Source organism: Lepisosteus oculatus, chromosome 2 (genome assembly GCF_040954835.1).
Source record: "Lepisosteus oculatus isolate fLepOcu1 chromosome 2, fLepOcu1.hap2, whole genome shotgun sequence".
In the NCBI taxonomy this organism is placed as follows: Eukaryota; Metazoa; Chordata; class Actinopteri; order Semionotiformes; family Lepisosteidae; genus Lepisosteus; species Lepisosteus oculatus.
The window spans coordinates 66,140,720-66,167,410 of record NC_090697.1 but is presented as its reverse complement, the minus strand read 5'-3'; the positions used below and the strand labels follow the sequence as shown (position 1 = coordinate 66,167,410).

Below are 26,691 nucleotides of genomic sequence, written 5' to 3'. Positions count from 1 at the left end.
GACCAGCTCCACACCCCGCTAGGAGAGGAGATAGGCTTCGAAGCACGGAGCAGCCATATCACCCTGCAACTCACAACTGGCAACCCACTGAAGCTCAGCAGGTGTGAGCCGGGTCAGTACCTGGATGGGAGACCTCCTGGGAAAAACTAAGGTTGCTGCTGGAAGAGGTGTTAGTGAGATCAGCAGGGGGTGCTCACCCTGAGGTCCATGTGAGTCCTAATGCCCCAGTATAGTGACGGGGACACTATACTGTAAACAGGCGCCGTCCTTCGGATGAGACGTAAAACCGAGGTCCTGACTCTCTGTGGTCATTAAAAATCCAAGGGCGTTTCTCGAAAAGAGTAGCGGTGTAACCCCGGCGTCCTAGCCAAATTTCCCATTGGCCCTTACCAATCATGGCCTCCTAATAATCCCCCTCTATGAATTGGCTTCATTACTCTGCTCTCCTCCCCACTGATAGCTGATATGTGGTGAGTGTACTGGCACACTATGGCTGCCGTCGCATCATCCAGGTGGGGCTGCACATTGGTGGTGGTGGAGGGGAGTCCCCATTACCTGTAAAGTGCTTTGAGTGGAGTGGCCAGAAAAGCGCTATATAAGTGTAAGCAATTATTATTATTATTATTAGGTGTGGTGATTTTTGTTCTAATATTGTCCACAGTCGAACTGTGGACACACTGTGTCAGCCTGCTGCTGCCTATAGAGACAGAGAGTGTCTCCAGGACACTCTCTGGACATTACTACTCAAGGAAAAACGACACTACACATGGCACTGTGCAGTCCAGACAGAGGAGTGTGTCTGCTAGAGGGAGGAGGGAACAAAGTCGTTGTGTTACACTATGTTGCACTCTATCAGCCTGTGCTGTTCTGTCTGTACTTTATGATGTGTATAGTGTGTTGCACTGCAATATTATTGCGTACTTCGCTAATATTGCGTGATACTGTTCTATTCAATATAAATACGTTGGCAATACCTGTGCAACGTCATGCCAATAAAGCTGGTCGTGAGCTGGTGACGTTGTGATTATGACGCCAGGCACGGGCATGGGGCCCGGGAAGGCGGCTCTAGAGTGACGTCAGGGAAGGACTACGGAGGGAGGCCGGGAGGGGGTGGGCAATGGGGGCGGGGTACGGGGAGACCCTCCACTCTGTGTGGAAGCGGGTGGCTGCTCATTCCATCTCCACTGCGAAGTTTGCTGTGGAGGCTGTGGCGAGACGCGGGTCACCAACTCCTCACACACAGGTAAGACTCCGCCGTCCTTCCCCGTTCCCGCAGAGCTGGAGAGAGGACCCCCTCGTTGTTGCTGCTGCAGCGACAGGAGCCGGGCGGTAAAAAGCCGGGCCAGCGTGGAGCAGCAGTTTGTTCGGTGCGGCCAAGCTCATTTCGCCGCGTCCGCGGACACGTATAGTGCGGTGATGCGTTCGGGTGCGCGGCTCTGTACCAGTCGTTCTCGGCGAACGGCTAAAGACGGGATTTAATAGTTACTTGTTGCTGTAGCTGTCGATGAGCTTGTGAGCGAGATATACCTGCAGTTTGCCGCATCAAGTGTCTCGCCGCATCATCGCTGCCGGGCGACACCTGGAGTGGGCAATCGGCTTCACGGAGAACGGGAATCCGGGTGAGGCAGCCCAGCTGTCTGAGGGACTCGCCTGCCCTCCAGCGCACAGGACCCCTCAGGTGTTTACACTTTCCTGCTCTGCTGTTGCTGTAAACAGGTCTCACTCCACGATTTATATACGTTAAGGAGTTTCGTACGGAGTACACTTTTACAGCTTTATTATTATTAAAGCACTTTTCCAAACCCAAAGACGCTGTAGTGAGTGATTAAAGAAAGAAAAAAAAAGTACTATAAGAAGTAAAAGAAAAAATCGGGCATACAGGTTTATCCAGATGGAATGTAGGGCAATCAGACAGAGATCCTGGTAAGAAGGAGAGTTTTAAGTTTGGATTTGAAGAGAGTCAAGTGTGTGAATCGTAATATTACGGTAATTCGAGTTACATCACACGTATTGATTAAGTTCATGCTGTCGCTTCGGGATATTTTTTCCTCTGCCTCTTAACCCTACACGCGGGGTTATAGATAACAGTGTAATGAAACGGCCTTCTTGGTGAAAGTGCTCGTATATAAATGAAAAGGCACCTCACGCGAAGGTTAAGTCTGTGTGTCTAGTCTGCTTGCTTCCCCGGGCGACTAGGCTGACAGCCCCCGGCAGGTGAGCCGCAGGTGGGACAGCTCCTGTCTGCGGGAAGGCAGGTCCCGAGCCCCGACACGCGGCTGAGCGGCTCCATTCAGCGCTCTGCGCGCCTGCGAAGTTGGCAGAACCGGTCTGGTTTGCGTCTCGGCGCATTAACCCCGCAGTCGCCCGGGAGCATCGGAAAGCGCCGGACCTCTGAGCGCGGCGAGGTGGATACGACTTCCACGGCTGAAGAGCTAGGTCCGGTTTCGGCACCATTCTCCGCCTGGACGTCTTTGCACAGCTTAGAGGTGGAAAAATGCCTGTTTCCTCTCATACCGCCGATCAGTTGTTCAAGACAAGTCAGTCAAGAATAGGTTCCCATCCACGATGACACCCCGGAGACCCATTTGTGCAGCGGGGCCTTTACTGGAGCAATCTGAGCAAAGTACTTTATTCAAGGGCACAATGGCAGATCCCCATCAGGGACTCAAACCCATGACCCTCCAGCCTGGGGCCCGGGGCCCTAGCCAGCCCGCTGCGCGTAGCGTCGTTGGGCGTGGGGATGGCCATGCGGATGTGTGCCGTCAGAACGCAGCCCAGGGAAGGCAGACAGTTAATCCCTCACCCAGCTTGGATGCCGTGAGAGAAACATCCCTTCTTCCCCTTCCTCCAGCCCCCCCGCCTGTCATTGTGAGCGTGTTATTCACACTTGGTTAAGAAGGCACGGCTCGAGAACACCCTCTCCATTGAGAGTCTCACCCCCCTGCCTCTACCTCACTTTCACTTTCCCCACTCCCCCCTCCCTCTGTCTATCACGAAACCCCCATAACATCTTCCCACCACTGTGTCCCCACCCCTCTCTGCCTCCTCTCACCCCTCCTCACTCGATTCCAGTCAGACGGCTTTATCGGCATGACGGGTGAATTTCAGTATCGCCAAAGCATATAATACGCTTATAACATCCTAAGACATTTACATATAAGCATACGGAGCATTACTGGGAGACAGACTCACTGCTCCTCAGGCTGTGACAGGGGATCACATACTGGGCTGCCGGTTCAACTGAGTTCCCTCCTCCCTCTCCCAGTAGGATTGGAAATTGTTCCGATTCTGGCAGGTGTGGGAATCCTGGGATTAGCTGTGTAAATTTGGGGAAGAATGTTTCTCTAATCGCAGTTCATATTTGTCACAGTGCAGTAGGAAGTGCATCTCTGTCTCTATTTCTCCCCGCTGGCAGTGGGAGCACAGCCTGTCCTCTCTCTCTATGGCCAGATTTTGGTCACTTAGCCTGTACTTCGTCAGGGTCTGTTTCTTTTTGGTGTTTCTTATCTTGGTCAAATATTCGTCTAGTGTATTGTCTGTTTAGGGTTTATGTTGTGTTTGTGCGTGTGTCCCAGTGTGTGAGATATTGCCGTGTGATCTGTGCTGGGATGTGCTTGATTCTAGCAGTGCCGTCCTGAGGCTGGCTGGTGTCGGTGTGGCTTGGGCCAGTGAGCTTCAAGACCAGCTGGCTCAGAGGGCTCTTTGTTGGGCTCAGCTCTTGGCTCAGCAGGGCCTTGTGGTAGGAGTTTTGGTCGCTGCTTTTCAGGGCAATGGGTTAGATTACACCTTCAAATATTTGGAGCCTGATTCTTGTCAGTGGGTTGATGTTGAAAAGCCTTGTTATTGTGTAGAAAGCCCTGAGTGCCCCATTCTCTTTCTCTTCTGCAATCTGACCCCCTTCTCGTTCTCTCTCTTCTGCTCCGTTGGACCCCCTTCATATTCTCTGTCTTCCTCCGTCTGACCTATCTCCATCTCTTTCACTCTCTCTCAAGGGCAGAACTGATGAATTACTCACCAAATTGCTAAGAATGAACAAAAACACCTGCAACGTTTTACACAAACAAATATTTGAGAGGCTCACTGGTTCTCTGATAGTGACAGGAGATCACATACTGGGCTGCCAATCCGCCAGTCCTCCCTGTCTGGCAGCTCTATAACACAGTGCTGTAGTGAAGGTCCTATGTAGTGCTCTAGATATACTGTATCTACTGTATATAAGACTGTGTGTGCAATACTTTTACATATGCATGGCTACAGACATCTGTAAATGTAGGCCATCCTGCCACAGTGAAGATGCACAGAGTGATGGGACTGTACTCGAACCCTGCACCCTGACCCCTACTCATCAGCCACGTCTCCCCTTCTCTTCTCTGTCTGTACCCTGGCTGTGTCTCTACTCTCCCAAATCCTTTTGGCTCAGCTGAACCCTGTGCCCTGTCTCCGCCATGTGACGAATCAGAAGTCTTAAGAAATCCCACCTCAACGTTGGAATTAAGGAATTTGGTCTTGACTGGTGTGTCGGGCTAGCCTGGAGAGACTCGAGCTGTTTCTTACCCTCTCCAGCTGTGCCCGGTTCGGGGAACAGAGGGGCTGTTAAACAGCCCTTGGTGTTGTGGAGACACCCCTGCCCAGCGCAGGAAAGAGGGTGTTTGCAGTGATCAGCCAGTGAGCCCTGTGTCTGTACCCTGCTGAGCCCGGCCCTCTGTGACACGTCCAGGTTTCTGGGTCAGAAAGCACCCTCCTCAGCTGAACACCCCCACCCCATAATCAGATTTACAGCTTTGTCTGGTAAACCAGTTTGTTTTCCTCTACAGAATATTTAGCTGAACAGAGCAATTCTAAAGAGCTGCTGCCAGAAGTGAACGAGCACACCCAAATCTAGTGCAGTTGCCCATCTTGCCTTCTGATTTCTCAAACCCAGCATGAAGCTCTAACTGTCAGCATGAGTCCCTGTATCAAATGCCCTGTGCAGTGCGCACAAGTTATATCAGCCAATGCCGTGTTTGTGTCTGCTCCGTTTTCTGCTTTGTATCATGCCTATTGTGGCTCATTTCCTTTGTCTCTGCATCAAAGCTGGATAATACTACAGGAATCTGTATTTAACATCACCTAGGGACAGTAGTACTATGTTCTAGGTATGTAAGTCCTTGAGAACTGTTACAATTGTTCCTTTAGTTGTTTTTAAAATTGTTTTTTTTATTATCCTTTGTATGATATGGTTTATTAAACTTAAGGGGTCACTGGGTCCAGGATCAAACATGGATCCTTGACACTGCATGCAAAATCTTAACCGTGTTGCTGAAACGCCCAGAAATCCTCCACTTTGTGTATCCACAGTGCTGTCCTGAAGTGTCGATATTACAGCCATTTCTGAATCAAATGGCAAAATCGTATGATGAAAATGGGCTGTTGAGCTGGTCAGAGCTCTGCATTATTCAGTTCACCTCAAAAGAGCGATTTGTCTGCATTAGTCTCGGTTTCGGAAAGCCCCTCATGTGTCAGCCCACAGCACATGACAGTGAGCTCCGTTTTGCATATGTGTGGTCTTGATCTTTGATCCTTTGGCCCACATAGACGGTAACGCTGCCATGCTAAAAGAGCTGTACCCCCACTGCAGGGGGATTTGAGTACCCCTGGGAAGTGTTGTCACCCTAAGAGGCCTGTGATCCTCTTCAAACCCTATTACACAAAACTCTCTTGCTCAAGAAGCAGCAATGCAGATCTGGTTCCCTGTGCAGTAGTGGAACAGAGTACTGTGTGCAAAAGGTCCTTTGCTGTAATGCCACTGTGGGAGACTGCTGCAATTTGGGATTTTCTGATTTGGAGTGACGGAACGCCAGCCACACGGTCTTCTCCACTGGGACACAGGATGGGCAGATTCTGGCCTGTTGGGAGAGGGGGATCCTCTCTGTCTGCAGAAGGGATCAACACCGCTGGTTTGCAGAAGGGGGGACTCCACACCAAAGCTGGAAATCCTGCTGTGAAATAAGAGATAGTTAGCCAGCACTCTTGGAAATGAATCCCGGCCTCAGAAATCTCCAGAATGGGGGATTAAATGGTTTCTTTTAATTTGGTGGGTTTTTTTTCTTTTTTGGTAGAAACCATGGTTTCCTTGGTAGAAACCTTGGCTAAAAAATCTCAAATGTTCAGGGTTAATAAATAACACTAGAAAAAAACATCCTTCAGTCAGCACGGCGCTGCAGAGGGAGTACCCAGCGCAGGAATCTGCCAGCCCAAGGCAGAATAGGGCCATCACAAATTCCTCAGGACAGGCTCAGCCCTGCCTGGCGTGTCAGGGAGGAAAACCACACACCTGTTTTCACAGAAATAGGGGCGTAGAGCTGTAGCTCGGAGGGAGAGGGAGGCTGGTGTTGTAAAAGCAGAGCAGGAGAGCTGTAGCTGCAGGATAGTGGGCCCCTTGGCGAGGACAGGGAGACAGTGACACTCTAAGGGCTTCTACAGGCAGACAGGCTGTAGGCCTGCGTTCTTGTTGACATCTTTCTTGAGAAACGCCGGGACCGTGTCGGGAGACTCAACAGAGCTGCCGCCCAGCGGGTGATCTCCTGTCACAGCCCGAGGAGCAGCGAGGGAGCCGCTCAGACGATCAGTTTGTGTCATTGTGCTGTATGTTTGTGAATGTTTACTAACAGTTGTTGCTCGGGCGATACTGTCAAACATGGGGCGTGCCAAGCTCTTGAACCTGAATTTCGAAGATCCCAATGGGAGTGAGAATACGTGCTGTGGAAGTGGGGGAGAGCAGGCTTGATCGGTTCTTAGTGTGCCCTGTTGTGGGTGTGTCGATCTGGGGCCCGGGGTGTGAGCTGAATTGCCACTCTGTTGTGTCTCCCTCGGGACACTGCTGCTGGTGCCAGAGCCTCAGCTCACCTTTGAAGGGATCTGAATGGGAGAAGAGAGTTACCAGAGCAGGGTGGGGGGGGTCTGTGAGAGTGGAGTGACTAGGAGGGTGACATCACCCTTTATTCTCCCTGTTGAGGGGGGGCGGGTAAGTGGGTGAGAGGTCACTGGGGGAGGGGAGGAGAGCTGTGATTGGAGGAGAGGAAGCGAGCACAGGTCTCACGGGCTCCAGCTGGGAGAGGGAGAGAGAGATGCAGTTCTCCACTGCGAAAAATACGGTGGGATTAGACACTGTTCTCCCAAATTACAACTCAAATCCCAAAATTCCACACCTGCCAGAACGAGTCTGTCCCACAGTAAGATTTGATGTCTTTAATGAGTACGGAAATGTCCAGTGAGAGGTTTTTGCTCTACACGTGTGTTAATTGTATCTCCTTTGGCAACACTGTAACTCATCGGCCCGGCCAGTGAAGCCCAGTGGACTGGACACTGAAGGAGAGAGCAAGAGAGGGGGAGAGACACAGAAAGATGGGAGAAGCCGAGCTGCTGGAGGAAGGAAGGGGGAAGAGGCAGGGGGTGGCCGGGAGTTCCTTGGCAGCCTGTCAGGTTGTCATGCCACTGGAGGGCACAGTCACAGTGCCGGGCCTGTCTCCCCCTCTCCCCCATTGCCCCCACCCCCTCTCTGGGGTTACTCCAGGACAAGCGTCTCTCAATGCCCTCTGTTCTTACTGCTGGTTTGAAACAGTGTGTGAGATCCATCTCCAGGCTCTCACCGGTTAGACAGGTACTGTATGCCCTCGACTAAGCGGGTGCAATTGATCGCCTGGGTTGAGCTGTCTCGGCGGTATCGGCCGCAGGAACCGGTAAGCTGGTAGACTCCTGTCGTATTGCCTGGGTCCCCATGGGATACACTTCTCACTGTTCCAACGCAAGAGAGGAAGGACGCCCTCCGGCCAGTCTGGCTAGCTTGGTTAGTAAATTGATCTGAGGTTCTCATCCAGCCGTATTGTAAAATAAGCCAGAGTATTGTCTTTCAAGAGCACGGCAGGTTGATTGTTCCACACTCCCGCACCCCTTTGTGTAAAGTGTCTTCTGTTTTAAACGCCCGCACTTTCCACCTGTAGCTTCACGGTGGACTTTGAGGATTTTGAATGCTTGAATCAGGTCCCCCCGTAGTCTTGTCTGCTCATGATGAACATGGTTTTCTATGGGCGGTATTTCCTGGGGGAGCCCAGCACTGACAGGGCAGCAGACTGCCGGACATCACTGGAAAACGCCAGCGGAGGGACGGACAGAGTTCGACATGTCGTGCTGGTCCTCCCTCTCGCACCACCCCGGCTGGGCCTGTCTCACACCCCTCCCTCCCGCTCTCTGTTTACTCCTGTCCCTGGCTCGCTCGCTCTCCTCCATCGTTATTCTTCTCCTGCCCCTTCTCTCCCTCCCCCTCCCGCTCAGTACAATGCCCGTGTCTCCAGGGTGGCACTCATTGTTTGGCGGCTGAGCAGCCAGCAGTAACCCCAGCGCCTGTTCCCCCCCGGCCAATCAGAGTCCACCCCCCTCCCGAGACCCACACATCTTCCTGACCTCTCTCAAGCTGAAAACAAATCAGATACACTCGCATGCAAAGGTCTGGGCAGGCCTGGTCAAATCGCCTGTTTCACTGAATCTCTAAGCGAAAAGAAGTTAACACAACCTCTGCGGGGTACGAGCTTAAGCGTGACTCACTGCTGCACATCTTCATGCAAAATTTTGTATTTGCTTCATTTAATAAATTGGGGAAAAAAAAGTAAGTCAGTGAATGTGGCATGTGGCAAAGTTTGGGCAGCCACAGATCGCTGCAGTGGACCTGCAGAAAGGTTTAGCTGACAGCGGGGCAGTTGTCCGCAGGCCCACAGTACAGTGTGGCTCCCACAAAAATGATCTGCATGGAAGAGCTGTCAAAAGGGGACCTTTCCTACAACCTCATCAGAAAAGGCAAGGTCTGAAGTATGCAAAAAAACACTTGGATAAGCCAGAAACGTTTTGGAATAAAGTGCTGTGGACTAAGCATGGGATGGATTTGTTAGGTTTTTTTGTGGGTTGGTGTGGCAGCCAGTGGCGCAGAAAATATTGTGTGGGTGGAAAGAAGAATGGATTGGACTATACATCAACAAATTCGAGAAGTTGATGTCCCACAGTCACTGAAGAAATTGAAGCTAAAAAGGTTGGATCATTTCAGCAAAACAACAATCCAAAACATACCACAAAATCAACCATGAACCTCTTACTGGACCAAAAGATTAAGGCTGGGGAACGGCCTTCACAGTCCACAGACTGGAATCTGATTGAAAATCTGTGGGGCGATCGGAAATATGCACTGCATGCAAGGAGACCTTAGAATATTTCTGAGCTAGTAGAGGTCTGCAAGGAAGAGTGGGAAAAGATTCCTACCGCAAGAACAGAAAGACTCTTATCTGGGTATAAAGAACATTTAACAGCTGTGATTTCTGCATGGAGGTGTTGCTAGGCACTGACTAAACTTTTGCACATGCCACATTCACTGTGAATCTGTTAAATTCAGCAAATAACATTGTGCATTGAAATGTGCAGCAATACATCATGTTTAGGTTTGTACCCTGCAGAGGGGGTGTTAACGTCTTTTTGCTTAGAAGTTCAGCGAAACATGCAGTTTGACCAGGGGTGCCCAAATATTTGCATGCAACTGTATAAAAAGAGCATCTGCATGACTGACATGATGCCATCACAGAACATGGAAATAGATTTTTTTAACAAAGTTGTTTGTTTTTTTTCATTTAAAAAGGCAGGATGAAACTCTTTCCAAGTACAGCCAGTCTTTTCTATCAGTGGCGCAATACCAGAGAGAGCCTGCTAGGTGGCTCCACTGAGCCCAGTCTGCCGTGGTCAGTTCCGCACTCCCATGAGGAATGTCAAAGCCCAGTCTCGTCTTAAACTTCACAGTTTACAGACGAGGTAGAAGGACCATGGGACCAATTAGTATAACTTAAATCTCGATGCAGAATAGCAGTAGTAACCATGGGTATCAGAACAGTTCTTCCCCCAAGTAAATAGAAATATGAAAGTATGGAAAATTAAGACTCTGGTAGGTCACAGCAATATTGTTATGCTCAACTGTTTATCTTATATGTTTTTTTTTTGTTTTTCTCGATAGGTTCGTGTGTAATACCATTGAAATGAATGGTGGTCAATGATTTCGTTTGTATTTCTAGTGAAAATGTACATACGTGAGAATTCATTGTAAGATATCTTCAAGTACATGTACACAAGAATGTTTTAGAAATCCTTTGTAACTTGTTTTTGTTGGTGGCCTTGCCAAAAAGAAAAAATTCAGTTGCGGAAAAAAAAAACTCCGGTAAAACAGCGGGGGTCGCGGAAAACCGGCGCAGTTTTTAAGGCCCATCCTTTTGGTCTCCCTCGCAGCGGCGGCTCCATGCAGTTCCAGGAGTGGCTGCGGTCCCTGCGCTCCGGGGCAGGAGTGTGGCTGCCCGACGTGGAGGAGCTGCGCCGGCTTCTGCCCTCCCTCTCCCCCTCCTCCCTCCTGGGGCTGGGCGCCCTGGCCTCCCTCACCGCCTACTGGCTGGCCACCCGGCCGCGGCCCATCCGGCCCCCCTGCGACCTGCACGCACAGTCCGTACCTGTCCAGGTGAGGGGGGAGGGGGGCTGATTCTGAACAGCGGTTCTGGAGCAGCGGCACTGTGGCTAAGGGTCTGCGCCTGTGACTGGAAGGTGCCCGGTTTGTATCCCGTAGCCGGCAGAGGAATCCTACTCTGTTGTCGCCCCTGAGCAAGGCCCCGAACCCCAACTGCTTCAGGGGTGGCGTATAAATGGCTGACCCCAGCTTCTCTCTCCCCTGTCTGTGTGTCTCATGGAGAGCAAGCTGGGGTACACAAAAAGAAATTCCTAATGCAAGAAATTGTAAATAGCCAATAAAATGATCTGATCTGATCTCGTACAATGTAAGGGAGAGCAAGGTGTATTTATGTGGTCCTGTGAGCAAAAACAAATAATTCAACACAGTGTAATAGGTGGAACAATAGGGATTATTATCACAATAGTGAATTTCCAGTCAATTTAGGGGTGGCCAGTCTGGTCTTGCAGTGATCTCTCCTGTACAAGGCGCCCATACCCTGCATTCACAGTGCTGGCGGACCTTGGCAGGTTATCGGAAGGATCCAATACACTCCTGAGCCCGAGGAAACATCTGCCTGGACTGCATTCTCCAGGAGTACTGCTGTAGTGATGCCCTGCTGAGCATCTGCACCTCTCTCGTGGGCAGCGGTCCAAAACCGTTCTAGGGGTGCAGATGAGGTAACCTAGCTCAATGTGGCAGGTCAAGCGCCAACTGACAGATCTCAGACATCCGTGCCTGGAGGTTTTAGAAGGAATACTGCTGCGCTTCGGCCTTTGTGGCGGATGTTTCAGGGCTTCGGGTGTGTGTTCCTGAGGTCTGTGCGGCTTGTTTCAGGGGGACCCTAGCTGTCGGCGCTCGGCACTGCTGCAGGACGAGATGCTGCTGGAGTTCTATTATGAGGACACGAGGACGGCCTACGAGATGTTCCAGAGAGGGCTTCGAGTCTCAGGTTAGTGACGGACCATGCGGAGCTGCACTTTGTAACAGCCTGCGGTCACTGCCTGGTATTTCATGAAGTGCTTTGTGCAGCTCTGCGCTGGCAGTATTTATTCCTGCCAGAATATTTTCATCCCAGCTCCAGGCAGAGAAGATCTGATGTTCAAATTTGCTGATGGATGAGTAGGAATTACTGAGTAAACAATGTGTGTGTTTTCAACAAAAGGAGGATTTCTTTCTTGTGTCACTGTTCCGTCATAAGTGACATCAGCTAAAAAATTCAAAGTGATGGCTGTTACCTATTATCATCAGTTTTACTCCTGATTTAGGGGCCAAATCTGCTCTGGACTGGAGCTGGATGGAATATAGGGTGAAGAATGATTCAGCGAAGTTATTCTGCACTGTGCTGCGTTCTCTGCTGTAGCAGTTATTCTTCTGTGATGTACTGAGCCGGACCATAAGGCACTGTGCCACGCTGTGCTGTACTGTGACAAGTCATGCTGTACTGTTTTCTGTTGTGCTGTACCCTCTGTACCAAGCCCTGCTCTTGTGTCAATCTGTGCTGTCCTGTGCCAAGCCCTGCCGTGCTGAATTGTGCTCTGTTATGGTGCTATCCTGTGCCGAGCCGTGCGATAGTGCTCTCTCTTGTGCTGTTCTGTGCTGAGCCGAGCTGTGTCTGACTGTGTGTGTCCAGGGGACGGACCGTGTCTGGGGTTCAGGAAGCCCAGTGAGCCGTACAAGTGGATCTCCTACAGAGAGGTGAGTGTGGGGCTGTGCTGCCTGTCTGTTAAAGTGGCTGCTCTCTCTCTTCCCAACGCTGAGATGTGTGAGAGCTGTGATCGCACGTGGCTGTGGCACAGTGACAGTGTTTCCTCTCTCTGTGTGTCAGGTGTGTGAGCAGGCACAGGCCCTGGGCTCAGGGCTGTTGGCGCGAGGCTGTCAGCCCAACCCTCAGCAGTTCATCGGCATCTTTGCTCAGAACAGGCCAGAGGTAACCTTTCTATCTGGAACTGGAATTAAAAAATATATATATTGTACAATTGGATAGTTCTGCCTGGGAAAAGAAACTCTTTAGTTGTGACAAATCTTGTCAAAAAGATAAACTCGTTGTAATGAGTATATGTGCTAAAATGTTAGGGAACATAAAGCAACAAGGAGGTTGAGACTGTGCCTATGTCTCCCCCTAGTGGCAACGGGGTATTCGTTTTGACATTTTATGAAGAGAGTTAAGGGAGATGGGGGGGGCTGGGGAAGCAACTGTAGAACAGGCAGCAACAGTGACACTGGGTTAATAATAATAATAATAATAATAATATTTCTGGACACTCCACTCAAAGCGCTTTACAGGTAATGGGGACTCCCCTCCACCACCGCCAATGTGCAGCCCCACCTGGATGATGTGACGGCAGCCATAGTGCGCCAGAACACTCACCACACACCAGCTATCAGTGGGGAGGAGAGCAGAGTGATGTAGCCAATTCATAGATGGGGATTATTAGGAAGCCATGATTGGTAAAGGCCAATGGGAAATTTGGCCAGGACGCCGGGGTTACACCCCTACTCTTTTCGAGAAACGCCCTGGGATTTTTGATAACCACAGAGTCAGGACATCGGTTTTACGTCGGTTTTAAGAAGGACGGTGCCTGTTTTACAGTATAGTGTCCCCGTCACTATACTGGGGCATTAAGACCCACATGGACCGCGGGGTGAGCGCCCCCTGCTGGCCCCACTAACACCTCTTCCAGCAGCAACCTTAGTTTTTCCCAGGAGGTCTCCCATCCAGGTACTGACCAGGCTCACACCTGCTGAGCTTCAGTGGGCTGCCAGTTGTGAGTTGCAGGGTTTGGCACCCATGGTAGGTCATACTGTGCCAGGGTTTAGAGACAAAGGAAGGGGGAAAGAGAAGTGCAGAGAGCTGAAAGACCATGTGTTGTTCTGAGTTAGTGTGTGATGATGAACTCTGTGTCTCCCCCTACTGTCCACAGTGGGTGATTGCGGAGCTGGCTTGTTACTCTTTCTCCATGGCTGTTGTCCCACTGTATGACACCTTGGGGCAGGAGGCCATGGTACACATCCTCAACATTGGTGAGAACGCCACTCTGATGCAGAACATGACACACCTGTCAGTAAACACAGCGTCAGAAAACAAGGGTCTGGGAGTTCCTGTTGTGACCGAAGTCCATTGAACGTGATCTAATCGATTGTTCAGTTGGGATTTACTCTAAATTGCAGAAGATCATTGTTAATATTGTTGCTGGATTCAGATGCACTCTTTTGCAAATGGGGAGCTGCTAGGAAATGAAACAGCTGTTTGCTGTCAGTCTGCAATCTATTTAATGAATTGCTGCTTTTAATTATTTTTAGTAATTGACCAATCAATGATGTTAAAGTCAGCAGTGGGAATGGTGTTGAATTTGGCCACTTTGCTTAAAACAAAGAAAATGTCATATAATACAGTTATTAGCATAGCACAATTAATGAGCTTTACTGGCAAGAGGACAAAAAAGCTCAATACATTACTGAGTGGTATAGTGGTGAATAGAATATTAAAAACCATATAGATTTACTGTACAATATACAATATGCAGTTTCTCACACTGACTCCTCTGTCTGGCCACACCTTCAGCTGAGATCACCATGGTGATCTGTGACAAGCCAGAGAAGGCGGAGTCTCTGTTATCCCATAAGGAGCAGACCCTGGCACCTTTGCTGGGCAGCATTGTGCTGATGACGCCCTGCAGCGCCGCCCTGCTGGAGAGAGCTAAGAAGTGTGGCATAGAGATACTGCAGTTCAGCGAGCTGATGGTGAGTCAGAGAGAGTGTGTCCTCGTGATTCTTTGTCCTGTCACTCTTGTTGTATTAATCAGTCTTTCTTCAACGGCCACACAAACCCATTAAACATTGATCTTCAGACACAGTTACTTCTTCTGTTAGGTCTAACTACAGTACATCTACAGTAATCTATCAGACAAAGCTGGGTGGTGACTCCAGCTCCTTTCGGCTGTGTTTGGTTGTAATCTCTTCTAGATCTTCTTCTTATGGGAAGCGGTACAGCTAGTGTATGACCTTTGCCAGCGCGATCATCTGTCACTGCTTTGTTACAGGAGCTGGGGCGACAGAATCTCAGGGAGCCTGTGGTGAGTCTCTCCCTCTGGGTCTTCGTCCCTCCAGCATGAAGACGGATGTGGTGGAGGAGGAATCAGAGAGACATGTGGTTGCCAGCTGGTTTTCCAGACAGAAAAAGAGGAGAGCGATGGAATGAGAAGTGGAGGCAGAGAGAGAGAGAGAGAGAGTTTGGTGATGGGTTTTTAGAATGACAGGATGGTTGGTTTGCTCAGATGGGAGGGAACACAGTGACAAGAAATGGTGAGATTCTGACTTCTGTTCAAGTCGCTGCTCGTTTCCCCAGCTGTGTGAAGGAGATCTGGAGTCTGTAGTCTCCTGCTGTTAGGAACACAAGGTTACAGACATGACCAGCTCATTTCCCTCCTGGTACCTCAGCCAGCTGTTCTTAAAGGGTCACTGTGAATCAAGTGCAATAGCGCAGCTGAGTAGGTAGCTTGTCACAGGCATCTACCACCCTTTGTGTAGAGCAGCTTCTCTTGTTTTTCCTAAATTGAGCTCAGCTAGTTTGATCTCTGTGGAAATAGCACAGTTTTCCCCGGAAGTCAACTCTTACTTTAATTACGGGATCTCTGAAGGGCTTGACTAGTACCCTCAGGTGTCTTTCTGTCACTGAGCCCCATCGTTAGCAAATAGGCAGAGATTCTCCAAGCAGCATTGCAGGAGTCGATGAGCTGGACAGCTCTGGATCCTTGGTTGACTTTATCAGGGCAACATCTGTGTCTCGTCAGGCTCCTGAGAGCCTGCACTTCTATCTGCTGAGCTGTGCCTTCCCTCCGACATGTATGGCTGTGCAAGAATAAGAAACAGATGGGCTGACAAGCAGAGCTGTGCCAGATAACAGATGTTTCTGAATGGCTTCCTTTCAGTCCTTTTCTTGAGTGACATGTTTAATTTCAACATGGTTTCCACACCTAAAAAGGCATAATTATTGCTGTGACTAAAAGCTTTAAACAGGTGCGTTTCATCTCCTTCCAGCTGCATGAAAAGCTTTGAAATCCTGACACCTAGACGGATCATAATAGCTGTCAAACGGAGCTGGGGGAGTGGGGGGCTCTTAGCTGTGAAAACATTCTTGTAATGGCAGTAGCAGGATGGAGCAATATACATTTGTGAAGATGGATGTGGTACTGTGGACTTTCTAGCATGATAAGAACTGCTAGATAAAGCACTGATCTGTTAGTTCCTTCAGAATGTTTTTGATTAGCAAAGAACAGAAATTGTGTGCTCAAATGAAAAGTGCAGTTCTGATCTGCAGCATTGAGTGACTGGGTTGTTATTGTGTGTACCATTCTCTCTCTGTCTGCGTGTCACTGTCCTTCTGTGTATCATGTGTGTGTCACTACATAGTGTAACGCTTACGGCCGACAGGCACTGTGTAAGAGCCGGCGTACCAGAGCAGGTGATGTCACCGCCCTTCCCTGTGATAGCAGGACTACAGCTACTGGGCTGTAAAGAGATCTCTCTTTAGCTCACGGGGCTGGGTCGCTGCAGAGAGACGCGGGAGTCCCGGGTTCGAGCCCCCGACGGTGGGGGGCCGACCTAATGCGGCAAGGGCGCCCGCCTGAGCCCCCGTTGCGTTACAATATCTACGTCTCTCCAGGTGCCAGTGTGTCACTTCCTCAATGTGCCTGTGTGTATGCCCATCTGTCTCTATCATTGTGTGTCTGTGTGTGTATGTGTGTCTGTGTACCTGGCAGTGTGCGTCATTGTGTGTGCCCATCTGTCTCTCTTGCAGCCACCCAAGCCGGAGGACCTGGCAGTGGTGTGCTTCACCAGCGGTACCACAGGTATGGCCCAGGGTGGGACTTGCAGGCAGGCCAGCCATGCCTGTACTTGTGTGGGTGTGTGTGTTTGGAGAGGGGATGGAGGAGGGTGTGTGGGGTGTGTGGGGTGTGTGGGGTGTGAGACTACGTAGATGAAGTAAATGGGTAAACAGTTTCTGTTGGGGATGAGTACATGTCTTCCCTGGCACAGGATCCTATACCGAACTCTGTCTGTCTCTTAGGGAAGCCCAAGGGAGCCATGATCACTCATGGTAATATTGCTTCCAACACCTCCTCTGTCATCAAGATCCTGGAAGTAAGTCTCTCTGGCTCCTCTCAGTCTACACCATTCTTCAGGCATCTCAGATGCCCAGGCAGCTTGTGAAGGGCTCACTCCCCAGTGTATCTCTCTCCCCTCCAGGGATCATTTGTCATCCGCCAGGAGGACATCTCCATATCCTACCTGCCGCTGGCTCACATGTTTGAGCGCATGATCCAGGTAAGGACCCTGGCTGCATCTACCCACGGTGCACTGCAGTTGTGTGATGTGCACAATTCTGCTGTTGGACCAATGGTCACACTGCGTGTCCCCACGAGCAACTCTTCCATCCCATTATCCCTCCTTTTGACTGTCGTTCAAGAGTATGAAGACAATAAGACTCAACATAAGAAGAAGACTGCTGATCCCTCAGGGGCTGAATGGCTTGATCTCCTCTCCTTCCCCTCTCTCTGTCTCAGGTGTCAATGTTCTGCCATGGTGCGAGAGTGGGCTTCTATCAGGGAGACCTTTCCCTGCTGATGGATGACATCAAGACCCTGCGGCCCACCTTCTTTCCTGTGGTGCCCAGACTTCTCAACCGCATCTATGACAAGGTGAGCCTGTGAACGCTGCCTGACTGATGGGTACACTGACTGGCACACTCACTGGTAGGGTCCTGAGATGATTGCACATTGGAAATGTGAGGCTGTAACTGACTGATTGTTCACTAACCAGCTGGGACCCGGGCTGGCTGACTGGCACACCGATGGACTGATTGGCAGAGCTGTTGACGGACCGTGTTGTGTATGTGTGTGCCAGATCCTGGCCTCAGTGAGCTCCCCTCTGAAGCGAGCACTGCTGCACTACGCCGTGAGGAGGAAGCAGGCCGAGCTGAGCAGCGGGGTGGTGCGGAACAACAGCGTCTGGGACAGGCTGATCTTCAACAAGATCCAGGTCGGTCTGCAGCCTTCTTAAGGAGTCAAAACACACTTACTGCTCACCGATATGCCAAAACAAAAGCACAAGGAACGTGAAATGCGAAGAACACAGAGCAGCAAAGATTTGATTCACAGGCTTTTGTGAAGACCTCCTCATGGAGCAGAGTCCACAGTGGCTGCTTAGAGTCCGATGGGCCCAATGGGCCACCTGAAGCAGCTGATTGGCTGATCGCCTGTGCTGTGGGAACGAATCACTGGGCTGCAGACTCATACCAAGGAGACAAAGCTCAGAGGAGGTCGTGTCATCATTAAAGCAGACAGCTGGAGCATTCATCACACTTTAGTCCGCAGGATAGCACCATGGCCAGACAGTGTTCATGCCTGTACTCTGCAAGTTACAGTCGTGTGTCCATCCAGGCCAGTCTGGGCGGGAATCTGCGGTTCATCCTGACGGCGTCGGCACCCATCTCCCCCACCGTCCTCTCCTTCCTCCGCGCCACGCTGGGCTGCCTGGTGAGAATGTTCCCTCACATCTCTCTCTTTTTCTGTCTGCCTTTCTTCCTCACCCTCCTCAATCCCTTCCATCGTCCCTCTGCTGGGATGTAGTGTGCATCTCTTTCACCAGATAAGATGCTCACTGGAGATGTACAAGTTCCCAGCTGTGTAAACACGTGGTTTCTTCTTTATTATGCAGACAGCAATTATTTGCAAGAGATATCCTTCACAGAAGGATGACAGGTTTCTTATTAACAGATAGGTGTTAGTGGTTGCGTTGGCATAGTGTAGTGGGCAAGCCTCCAGACTTTTGACTGACATGTTGCGGGTTTGAGTCCTCACTGCAGACACTGCTGTTGTACCCTTCAGTGAGGTGTTTAACTCCTTTTACTCCAGTCCACCCAGCTATGTAAGTGGAGACCAGCAATACTGAGGGTGTCTATGTGATAGACCAAATCACATGCTTAATTCTACCTAACCCTTACCTGATGAGCCTCTCAGTTCTTGTATGGATGTTGTCTTTGCCTTGATTTGAATTGAGGAGCATGAAACAGACACCCATCACCTTACCTGGTCTGAGCAATCTCCAGATTCCAATCCAGTTGACAGTTGGTGGAATCAGTGGGATATGCATTCACATCGAATACACACCATTGTCCTCATCACAGCTTCAGCTGAAACCAGTCCTGCTGGGAGAAAGGAAATGGTCTGGGCTACAACTATTGCAGGCACCTGTTGAACTGCACACCACAGCCTGTTCCAGCTGTTCTCACAGCTGTCGGGGGGTGGACATGTTAGCCAGTTTAGATGGGAAAAAAGAAACGCAACTCCTCCTCCTCCACACTCTGGCCCTCCCGTCTGCGTGGAACAGGCTGAAGAGGGACTCATCCCTGAAGAGGACCTGATGCCACTGCTGATGAGTCCATCGCAGCCTCTGTCTGGCCCAAGCCAATCGGATGTGACGTCTAGGAGGTGAGAGCAGAGGGGCTCTGACAAGTCACCTTGCTCTAAGGCCAGCAGCATTGAGCCTCACTGTCCTGTCACTGATGCAGGCGTTGTGTCTGCAGGCAGTTTCAGCAGTAGTACGGGTGGCAGATCTGAAACAATCTCTCAGAAAGACCAGTCTGATGTGTCGGTCCTGCTCTGGTGTGGTCACTCGAGGGCGACCAGATCGTGGGTGGTCATACTGAAACCTTCTCTGCAGTCAGGAAAAAGTGGAGCGGCTTACTCCATAGTGCCTGCAGCATGCCAATGGCCCACTCCCTTGCTTCTGGTGACATTCAAGGCATTATGGAATGCACAGAAAACTGACTGAACTGCTTGGCCTTTTTCTTGCAGTGACCTAAGCTTTGAATTAAGGCCTTTTTAAAGGTGACCTGATCAGGCATAGTTCCACCAGGACCTCGTTGGGTAAAAGTGCACCTAACGAGCTTTTGTGTGATTGGAAAGTTGCAATGCCTCACCCCACAAGCTGTATTGCTTTTCAGAGGGCTTAAAACAAATTGACAACTTTTTGTGAAAGTACATAAGCTATAGCTATAGTATTCTCATTCCAAAAAATGTTGCGTTTCTTTTTTCCATCAGTATATTTTGACCACTGGGTGTAGCTTCACAGCGCTGTCAGGGGGGGAGTGTCAAAGTCCCAGTCAGTTTGTGTTCCTGGTTAGAGTCAATAGATGAGGTGCTGTTTGGAGATGTCTCGGTACTCCGAGGCGCCCTAGATCCTCCTGGGAATTTTTTTCAGGTGGACAAAATGAGAAAATCCCTCCTTTCTCCTCCTCCGACAAAATGTGCTGCCCTCTCCTGCTTTGTCCCCGTCTTCCACCCTACAGTTTTTGCTTGTCTAAATCCATCTCTGAGTAGGGTGAGAGCAGGGGGTGTGTAAACTCTTGTCTTGTGCAGATCTTCGAGGGTTATGGGCAGACAGAGTGCACAGCTGGCTGCACATTCTCCATGCCAGGAGACTGGACCGCAGGTGAGAGCAGGGCAGGGAGCTGTGTTATTGAAGCTTTCTGTGTCTCTTTGTGTGACAGGACCCATAGTGAAAAATGTCACTCCTCTGGGTACTCAGCACTGTTTAGCCTCAGGCGTCAGGGAATTGTCATTTCAAGTAGAAGTTAATTTTGAAATAAAAATCTCCTGTCCCTTATTTCCTGGAATGACGGTGAAGTCAAAGTGATCTTGAAAGTGCTCCTGAGCCTTTGATTCGATCAGAATGAAGAATAAAAAATAACTGCATCAAAACATGCAGAATTACTTTGGGTCGTGTTTCATGCTATCTCAGAGTCACCTGTAAAAAAGGTACAAAGAGAAAATCCATTTCTGAAACTGCACTTGAAGTCTTGATGACACATGAGAATGTTCTAAAATATATGATTCCCTCTAGTTAATAAACTTTTCAACACTCCAACCACAGGCTCTACTCTCCTTCTCGATGTACCAGATAGTGTCTTGCCTAAAACTAAGAACCTAGAACAGGATCATCCTTATATTTGCTGCAGTTATTATGGCAGAACTTCATTCAATTATTTTCAATCTACACTTTTCTGTCTGTTCTGTACCATACAGTATCTTCCTTATATGCCTTTGTATCAATTTATGTCCATTTGTGCTATCTGTCTGTCTCAGGTGTTCATCTGCTTGTCTGTGTCTGTCTCTCTGTCTCTCTGCGCTTCTGTCTCTGTCGATCTGTTTTTATGCCTGTGCATGCCTGTCTCTGTCTCTCTGTCCGTCTGCATGCCTGTCTCTGTCTGTCTGCGCGCCTCTGCGTGTCTGTCTCAGTCTGTCTGCGTGTCTGTCTCTGTCTCAGCTCTGTCTGTATTCCAGGTCACGTTGGAGCCCCACTACCGTGTGCTATGGTGAAGGTCACTGACATCCCTGAGATGAGCTACTACTCCCACAATGGAGAAGGAGAGGTGAGAGATAGAGAGAAGGAAGACACAGGAAAAGGATGTGGGCAAAAGGGAAAAGTTAATAAGCAAAAGGGAACTGTACTCTGAGCTTATCTCAATCGAAGTGATAAAATCACAACCTTACTCAGACAAGCTCCTCGTGTTTAAAGAGGGATCAGTTGTTCTGAGAGAAAATGACACAGTACTGGAGCTACTTTAGTAGGTCTTACTGTCCAATAGTTTATTGACTTGTTTGCTGGAGGCCCAGATCCAGCGCCCCCTACAGAAAGAGGACCACTTGGGATTGAGGGCAAGAGTGCCAGAGTGCCAGGGACAATTCAGGCAGGGAAGCTGTGAATGGGCTCTCGTGCAGGTGGAACAGTAAGAAAGCGCCCTCTGTCTAGATCTGTATCAAGGGCCACAGTGTGTTCAGAGGCTATCTCCGTGACCACGAACGCACAGCAGAGGCGCTGGACCCCGAGGGCTGGCTGCACACCGGGGACGTCGGCAAGTGGCTCCCGGTAAGAAATACTGGCTGACCCACTGCTTGACCCACTGAAGGACAGGCTGACCCACTGACAGACCCACCAGGCTGAATGACTGAAGGACAGACTGACCCACTGACAGACCCACCAGGCTGAATGACTGATGGACAGACTGACCCACCAGGCTGAATGACTGGTGGACAGACTGACCCACTGACTGACCCACCAGGCTGAATGACTGATGGACAGACTGACCCACCAGGCTGAATGACTGGTGGACAGGCTGACCCACTGACAAGACCCACCAGGCTGAATGACTGATGGACAGACTGACCCACTGACAGACCCACCAGGCTGAATGACTGAGTGAAGGACAGACTTGCCTAAAACTCAAAACCTAGAACAGACTTATCTACAGACTGATCCACTGAAAGACAGACTGACCCACTGACCGACCCACCGACGAATCCAGTGATGGACCAGCAGACTGACCCACTGAAGGACAGACTGACCAACAGGCTGACCCAATGATAGACCAGCAGACTGACGGACAGACTGGCCAAGAGAGTGACCCACCGACCAACTCACTGACAGAAGGAAGAACAGACTGACTCACTGAAGGACTGAGAGACATTCAGAATGATTTACTTACTGACAGACTCATTAAACACACTTTCCCAGTAACTCTCAACTCCAGACCTGGTGTTTTATCTCATCACAGACACAGCAGTGCCTAGCGTACATCACAGGTAATGACCACAGGAGGAATCCTGAGTGAAACGTGGACAGTCTCATGGGTTAAATTCTCCCTCTCTCAGAACGGTGCCCTGCAGATCATTGACAGGAAGAAGCACATTTTCAAGCTGTCCCAGGGAGAGTACATCGCGCCTGAGAAGATCGAGAACGTCTACATTCGCAGCGCCCCTGTGCTGCAGGTGTTTGTGCACGGGGACAGCCTACAGGTATGCAGCTCGAGCGTGCACTGTCACGCTCACACACATACACAACAACAACGCACTTACTCATTTTCTCTAACAGGGACACAGATATGCTCATGAACACTCGCTTTCACTAACGGATCCTGGACACATGTGAGCACATGCTCATGTTCACCGACGGGGATCCGCTCGCGGGCACTCATGTTCACCAACGGAGATCCACTCACAGGCACCCTCGCGTTCACCAACGGTGATCCGCTCCTGGGCACACAGGCATGCTTACAGACAACTTGCACATTCATCTTGGCTCTTCCTACATGGCCATCAACTGGTCTAGGAGCAAATCCATACTTTATCTTATGAATTGTCCCTTGGTGGCTCAATTACTTACTGGAGGATTAACTGGACTTGGGATTTCAGTGGTAAGGAATGACATAGCCTGTGCTGGCACTAGTTCAAACACTACAGCCTGCACACAGACTCACTCTGACTGTGATGATACTACTGTTAGATCGGCCACTATGAATGTTGATACTGAAACTCTTAGTGTTGATGATAACATCATTACTGGTAGTACTGTTATTGTCAGGAGTAAGACTGAGGCAACTAAAGCTCATGCTGGCACCAGTACTATCAGTACAATTACTGGCACCCATGCTAATGCTAAAATTGGAACACCTTTCTGGTTCAAATCTTTTTAAATGGGTTTTGCAGGGTGAACAGCAGAGCAAACAACTGAGGAGAGTTTCCAATATGTAAATCTCTTCCATTACCAGCCAAAGTTCTCCTCTTAATACAAACACCTTAAACCATAGAGCCTGAGAAATCTGGCAAAACATGGCATAAGATGAAGCAGTAATACAGATAAAAAAATCAAAGGAACAACATAAAATAACATTAAATGAGGATTTAGTATAGTAAAAGTCTCCTATACAGTAATATGACTTCTAAAGCATATCAATCACGGTTCCTTCTCTGTGCTTCCTGTCCCCAGTCTCACCTGGTTGGCATTGTGGTGCCTGACCCGGAAGTGTTCACTGACTGGGCTAAAGAGAGGGGCATTGTGGGATCTTACGAGGAGCTCTGCAGGAATCCGGTAAACAAACGTCTAGCTCCCTGCACAGCACACAATATCACTTCAGGCCACGTGTGGATGTGTGTCTTTTTAACTTTTTTTGTTGTATATAAGTATAGCTAAACAATAACACACAGAATGGGGGTTTCACATCTCAAAAGACAAAATTGGGTGAATTCAATACCTTTTGAAGATGTCATAATGCACCTGACCATGTGGTCAGAGGGTTTTGAACTCGCATAAGTAGCAAATAAATAAAACAAAAATAACCCCACCAAATTTCTTTCTGTTAGAGCAGTTCTCGAGAATGCACCCCTGTGTGTCTTTCGGATTGCCCCCCTGCCCTCCCCCTCAGTGCTCTTGTCCCCTCGGGGTACTCCACACCCTAACTGGGTGACTCTGTGTCTCGTTGTTGCCCCTCAGGATGTGAAGAAGGCTGTGCTGGAGGACATGACGGTGATTGGGAAGGAGGCCGGTCTGAAGTCGTTCGAGCAGGTGTGTGGCACAGGGTCTGTCTCCGAGGCCCCTCTCTGGTGGGAGTCCTGTCCTATTCTCACTATGTCTCACAGGCTTCTCTCTCACTGCTCGTCCCTTCTCCTGGGGGATACAGTGACTGCCTTTTCTCTCTGGCCTTCCTGCTCTTCCTCCTCCTCCTCCTCCTCCTCCTCCTCCCTGGACCCTGTCTCTCTCCTCCTCCTCCTCCCTGGACCCTGTCTCTCTCCTCCTCCTCCTCCTCCTCCTCCTCCTCCTCCCCCCTCCTTCCTCCACCCTTTGTTTCTCTCACTCCTCTTCCTCCCTGTCTCTCAGGTGAAGGACCTGTACCTGCACCCGGAGATGTTCAGCGTGTCTAATGGTCTCCTGACGCCCACGCTGAAGACTCGCCGCGTCGACATCCGCCGCGCCTTCCAGGAGCAGATCCGCCAGCTGTACGCCAAGACGGCAGTGTAGGCTCTCTCCGCGCCCGGAGACCACCTGACACAACTCAAACTGTCCATGGAGCACTGACCACTCGCCGTCCGTGAGGGGGCACCACCACTTCCGCAATCCGCGCTGTTATCCTTGGGAACTCTCACTGTGGCGAATCTCTCACTAGAATGTTGTATTTATGCTGTAGCTTTGCTTTCGCTGTGGCTGCCTGTTGTTTTAACAGGCCTCCATTCTGCAGCATGGGATCATGGGAATGCTGTGGAACATCACAGAGTGGAGCAGTCCAGTCCTGGTCCTGGAGCTGGACAACTGGTGTGTCTGCAGGACTTCATTCCACTCTGGCTCTTAAAGTCCTGAATCAGCCCATTACTGGCTCAACTGGACCAGTTTGCCAGCTTCTCCCAGCTCTACAGGTTGCTGCTGCTTTAAGAGACTGGAAATCCCATATACACACCAGCCCTCCAGGACCAAGACTGGACACCCCTGTCACCCTCTCACTGAAGCTGCTTCTCAGGAGTGCTTTGTGTAGTTCAGGTACAGTGTAATGATCTGTATGGCAGTAAAACCACAGTGCGGACAGATTAGGACAACCCCCCAATGCTACATGCTATGAAAGGCAAAAGTGAGGTTCCACCATAAATTCAAAACCTAATCAGATTTCATACAGGCTCTATTGACGTAAGGCGAACAGTAACTGTGTAACCCTTTGCAGATGCCCAGACTGTGCCCCTGTTTTAGCTTATCCTGAGCTGGTATGCAGGGGACAGTTAAAGTTGTCACAGTAGTACTGGATACCTGAACACTACGGATTCAAGTATCCTGGACACCAGCAGTGGACAGTGCCTTGCTCCACACCAAGGTCTCCTCCTTTCCCTTCCAGTGGTAGCTGCTCTGACCGTTGGCCGATAGCGTCTGGCCACTGATCTGTACACTCCTGAAGGGCAACGGTTCAGCAGAGTGTTTCAGTGGGATCTTTAGCCTCAGTGCAGGAGAGCGAACACTCTTCCTGAGGGCTTGGGCTGGTCGTGGTTCTGAGAGCCTTCCAGAACCTGCTGGACCGTTTCTCCTCCAGGACTGGCAACGGGGAGTCCCGCTGTCCCCAAGCCCCGATGCGCAGCACCCTAGTCTCGTCTTTGAAAGAATAGAATTGTCGGCTTTTCTCATTTGATGCCCACCCCCTCTCGTCCCAGAGCGTCGACCCCCGGGGGGGGAAACGGGGAGGTGCAGACGGGCCCTCCGGACTCCGCCCAACCCGACAGCCAATCGGCTCCGTGCAAGTGAGCGGCTCCGCCCTCTCTCACACCGCCGCTAGCCCGCGGCAGCTGTCTGTTTCAGTAGGAGCCGAGACGGCCTCCTGGCTGACGAATCCCTCCTCTGAGCAATCCCAGACCCGGCCTCCCGGGACGTATGAGGTCTGGATCGCGGAGAGAGTACCTCTACCCATTAATCCAGTAGGGCTCCCCAACAAGGGCACTCCTAGTGCCCCGTCTGTCCCCCAGCGATAGATCTGTGTGTGGGGGCGGGGGGGTGACTCCAGATGTGGCTTGAGTCTCGATGGGTCTCTGTGTCAGGGTTAGAGACATAAGTTCAAGCTCGATGGGCCACCTCAGTTACAGAAGCTGTTTGGGGAAACGAGGCCAGTACTTGGCCTGCTCCCCACAGTTTTTTTTTGGGGGGGGGTATCTCACTGCTGGGGAGGGACGGGATGATAACACAGCAGAAGCCATCTCTCATTTTCACAGGCCCCTGAAACTCACGAGAAGATAAATCTGTAGGTAATGGAGCAAATGTAGTTAACCAGCAGGTGCCCACATAACCCTAACAGCAGTGTCAGCCTGTATAATGCGTGGCTTGTAAATGAGCTGGTGAGCAGCGCCTTATGCTGTAAATACTGAGAGGAGAGGCTGTACAGAAGCTGTACACTAATCCTGCAGACCATAGGGACTGTTTTTTCTTGATCTGGAGTTTAATAAAAGTTTTTTCCCCCCTAACACAGAGTTAGATAAAACATCTTCGGAAACCAGACCCCTTTCTCTCTCTGTTGACGGAACATAAGAGCGTGCAGTAAGTTACAAATCAGGGTTTTTAGCCCATTGAACGCATCACGTTACCAGGGCGTTACTTTCTGCGGCAACTGTACACTTTTCTGTGCCTCTTGACGTTAATTGAATGATAAAAAAACGAATAAAAAGTGTCATTCATGTAGACAAATCTGTATTTTGGTTTGAGTAATGTTTTTTACAAGATTCGCCATGGCTGTAGTTCTCCTATTGCACCGCAAGAAGGCACTACTACGATGTAAAATAAATTGTACGTCACGCCACCAGCTGCTGCGGTTTTGGCTCGACGTGTTT

The 26,691-nt window shown here is 50.1% G+C and overlaps 1 protein-coding gene across 9 annotated transcripts; it reads left to right on the top strand.

Annotated features, from left to right (window-relative positions):
• Nucleotides 1-1,091: 1,091 nt before the first annotated feature.
• On the top strand, nt 1,092-26,552 carry acsl2 (acyl-CoA synthetase long chain family member 2). Of its 9 annotated transcripts, none has more exons than XM_069181037.1 (22): nt 1,092-1,243; nt 2,197-2,486; nt 10,294-10,516; nt 11,339-11,453; nt 12,135-12,199; nt 12,330-12,431; nt 13,426-13,525; nt 14,067-14,245; nt 14,545-14,577; nt 16,302-16,353; nt 16,572-16,645; nt 16,751-16,828; nt 17,068-17,202; nt 17,408-17,542; nt 17,944-18,039; nt 19,924-19,996; nt 20,848-20,936; nt 21,317-21,433; nt 22,216-22,359; nt 23,330-23,431; nt 23,834-23,905; nt 24,218-26,552. In XM_069181037.1, exons 3-22 carry the CDS (start codon nt 10,304-10,306, stop codon nt 24,356-24,358), a joined length of 2,115 nt encoding a protein of 704 aa, XP_069037138.1. In that variant the 5' UTR covers nt 1,092-1,243; nt 2,197-2,486; nt 10,294-10,303; the 3' UTR covers nt 24,359-26,552. The 9 variants fall into 9 exon arrangements, with proteins under 9 accessions (XP_069037138.1, XP_015197614.1, XP_069037144.1 ...); XM_069181043.1 differs by lacking the exon at nt 1,092-1,243 and adding an exon at nt 1,254-1,678; XM_015342128.2 differs by lacking the exon at nt 2,197-2,486.
• The last annotated feature ends 139 nt before the right edge of the window (nt 26,553-26,691 follow it).

What these genes read in the sequence shown, in the direction of transcription:
- acsl2 (XM_015342110.2), top strand. Translation starts at nt 8,985, where the DNA reads ATGGATTGGACTATACATCAACAAATTCGAGAAGTTGATGTCCCACAG. An exon ending in CACAGTCCGTACCTGTCCAG is followed by an intron (nt 10,517 to 11,338) that starts GTGAGGGGGGAG and finishes GGCTTGTTTCAG; the next exon opens with GGGGACCCTAGCTGTCGGCG. An exon ending in TGTTTGAGCGCATGATCCAG is followed by an intron (nt 16,829 to 17,067) that starts GTAAGGACCCTG and finishes TCTCTGTCTCAG; the next exon opens with GTGTCAATGTTCTGCCATGG.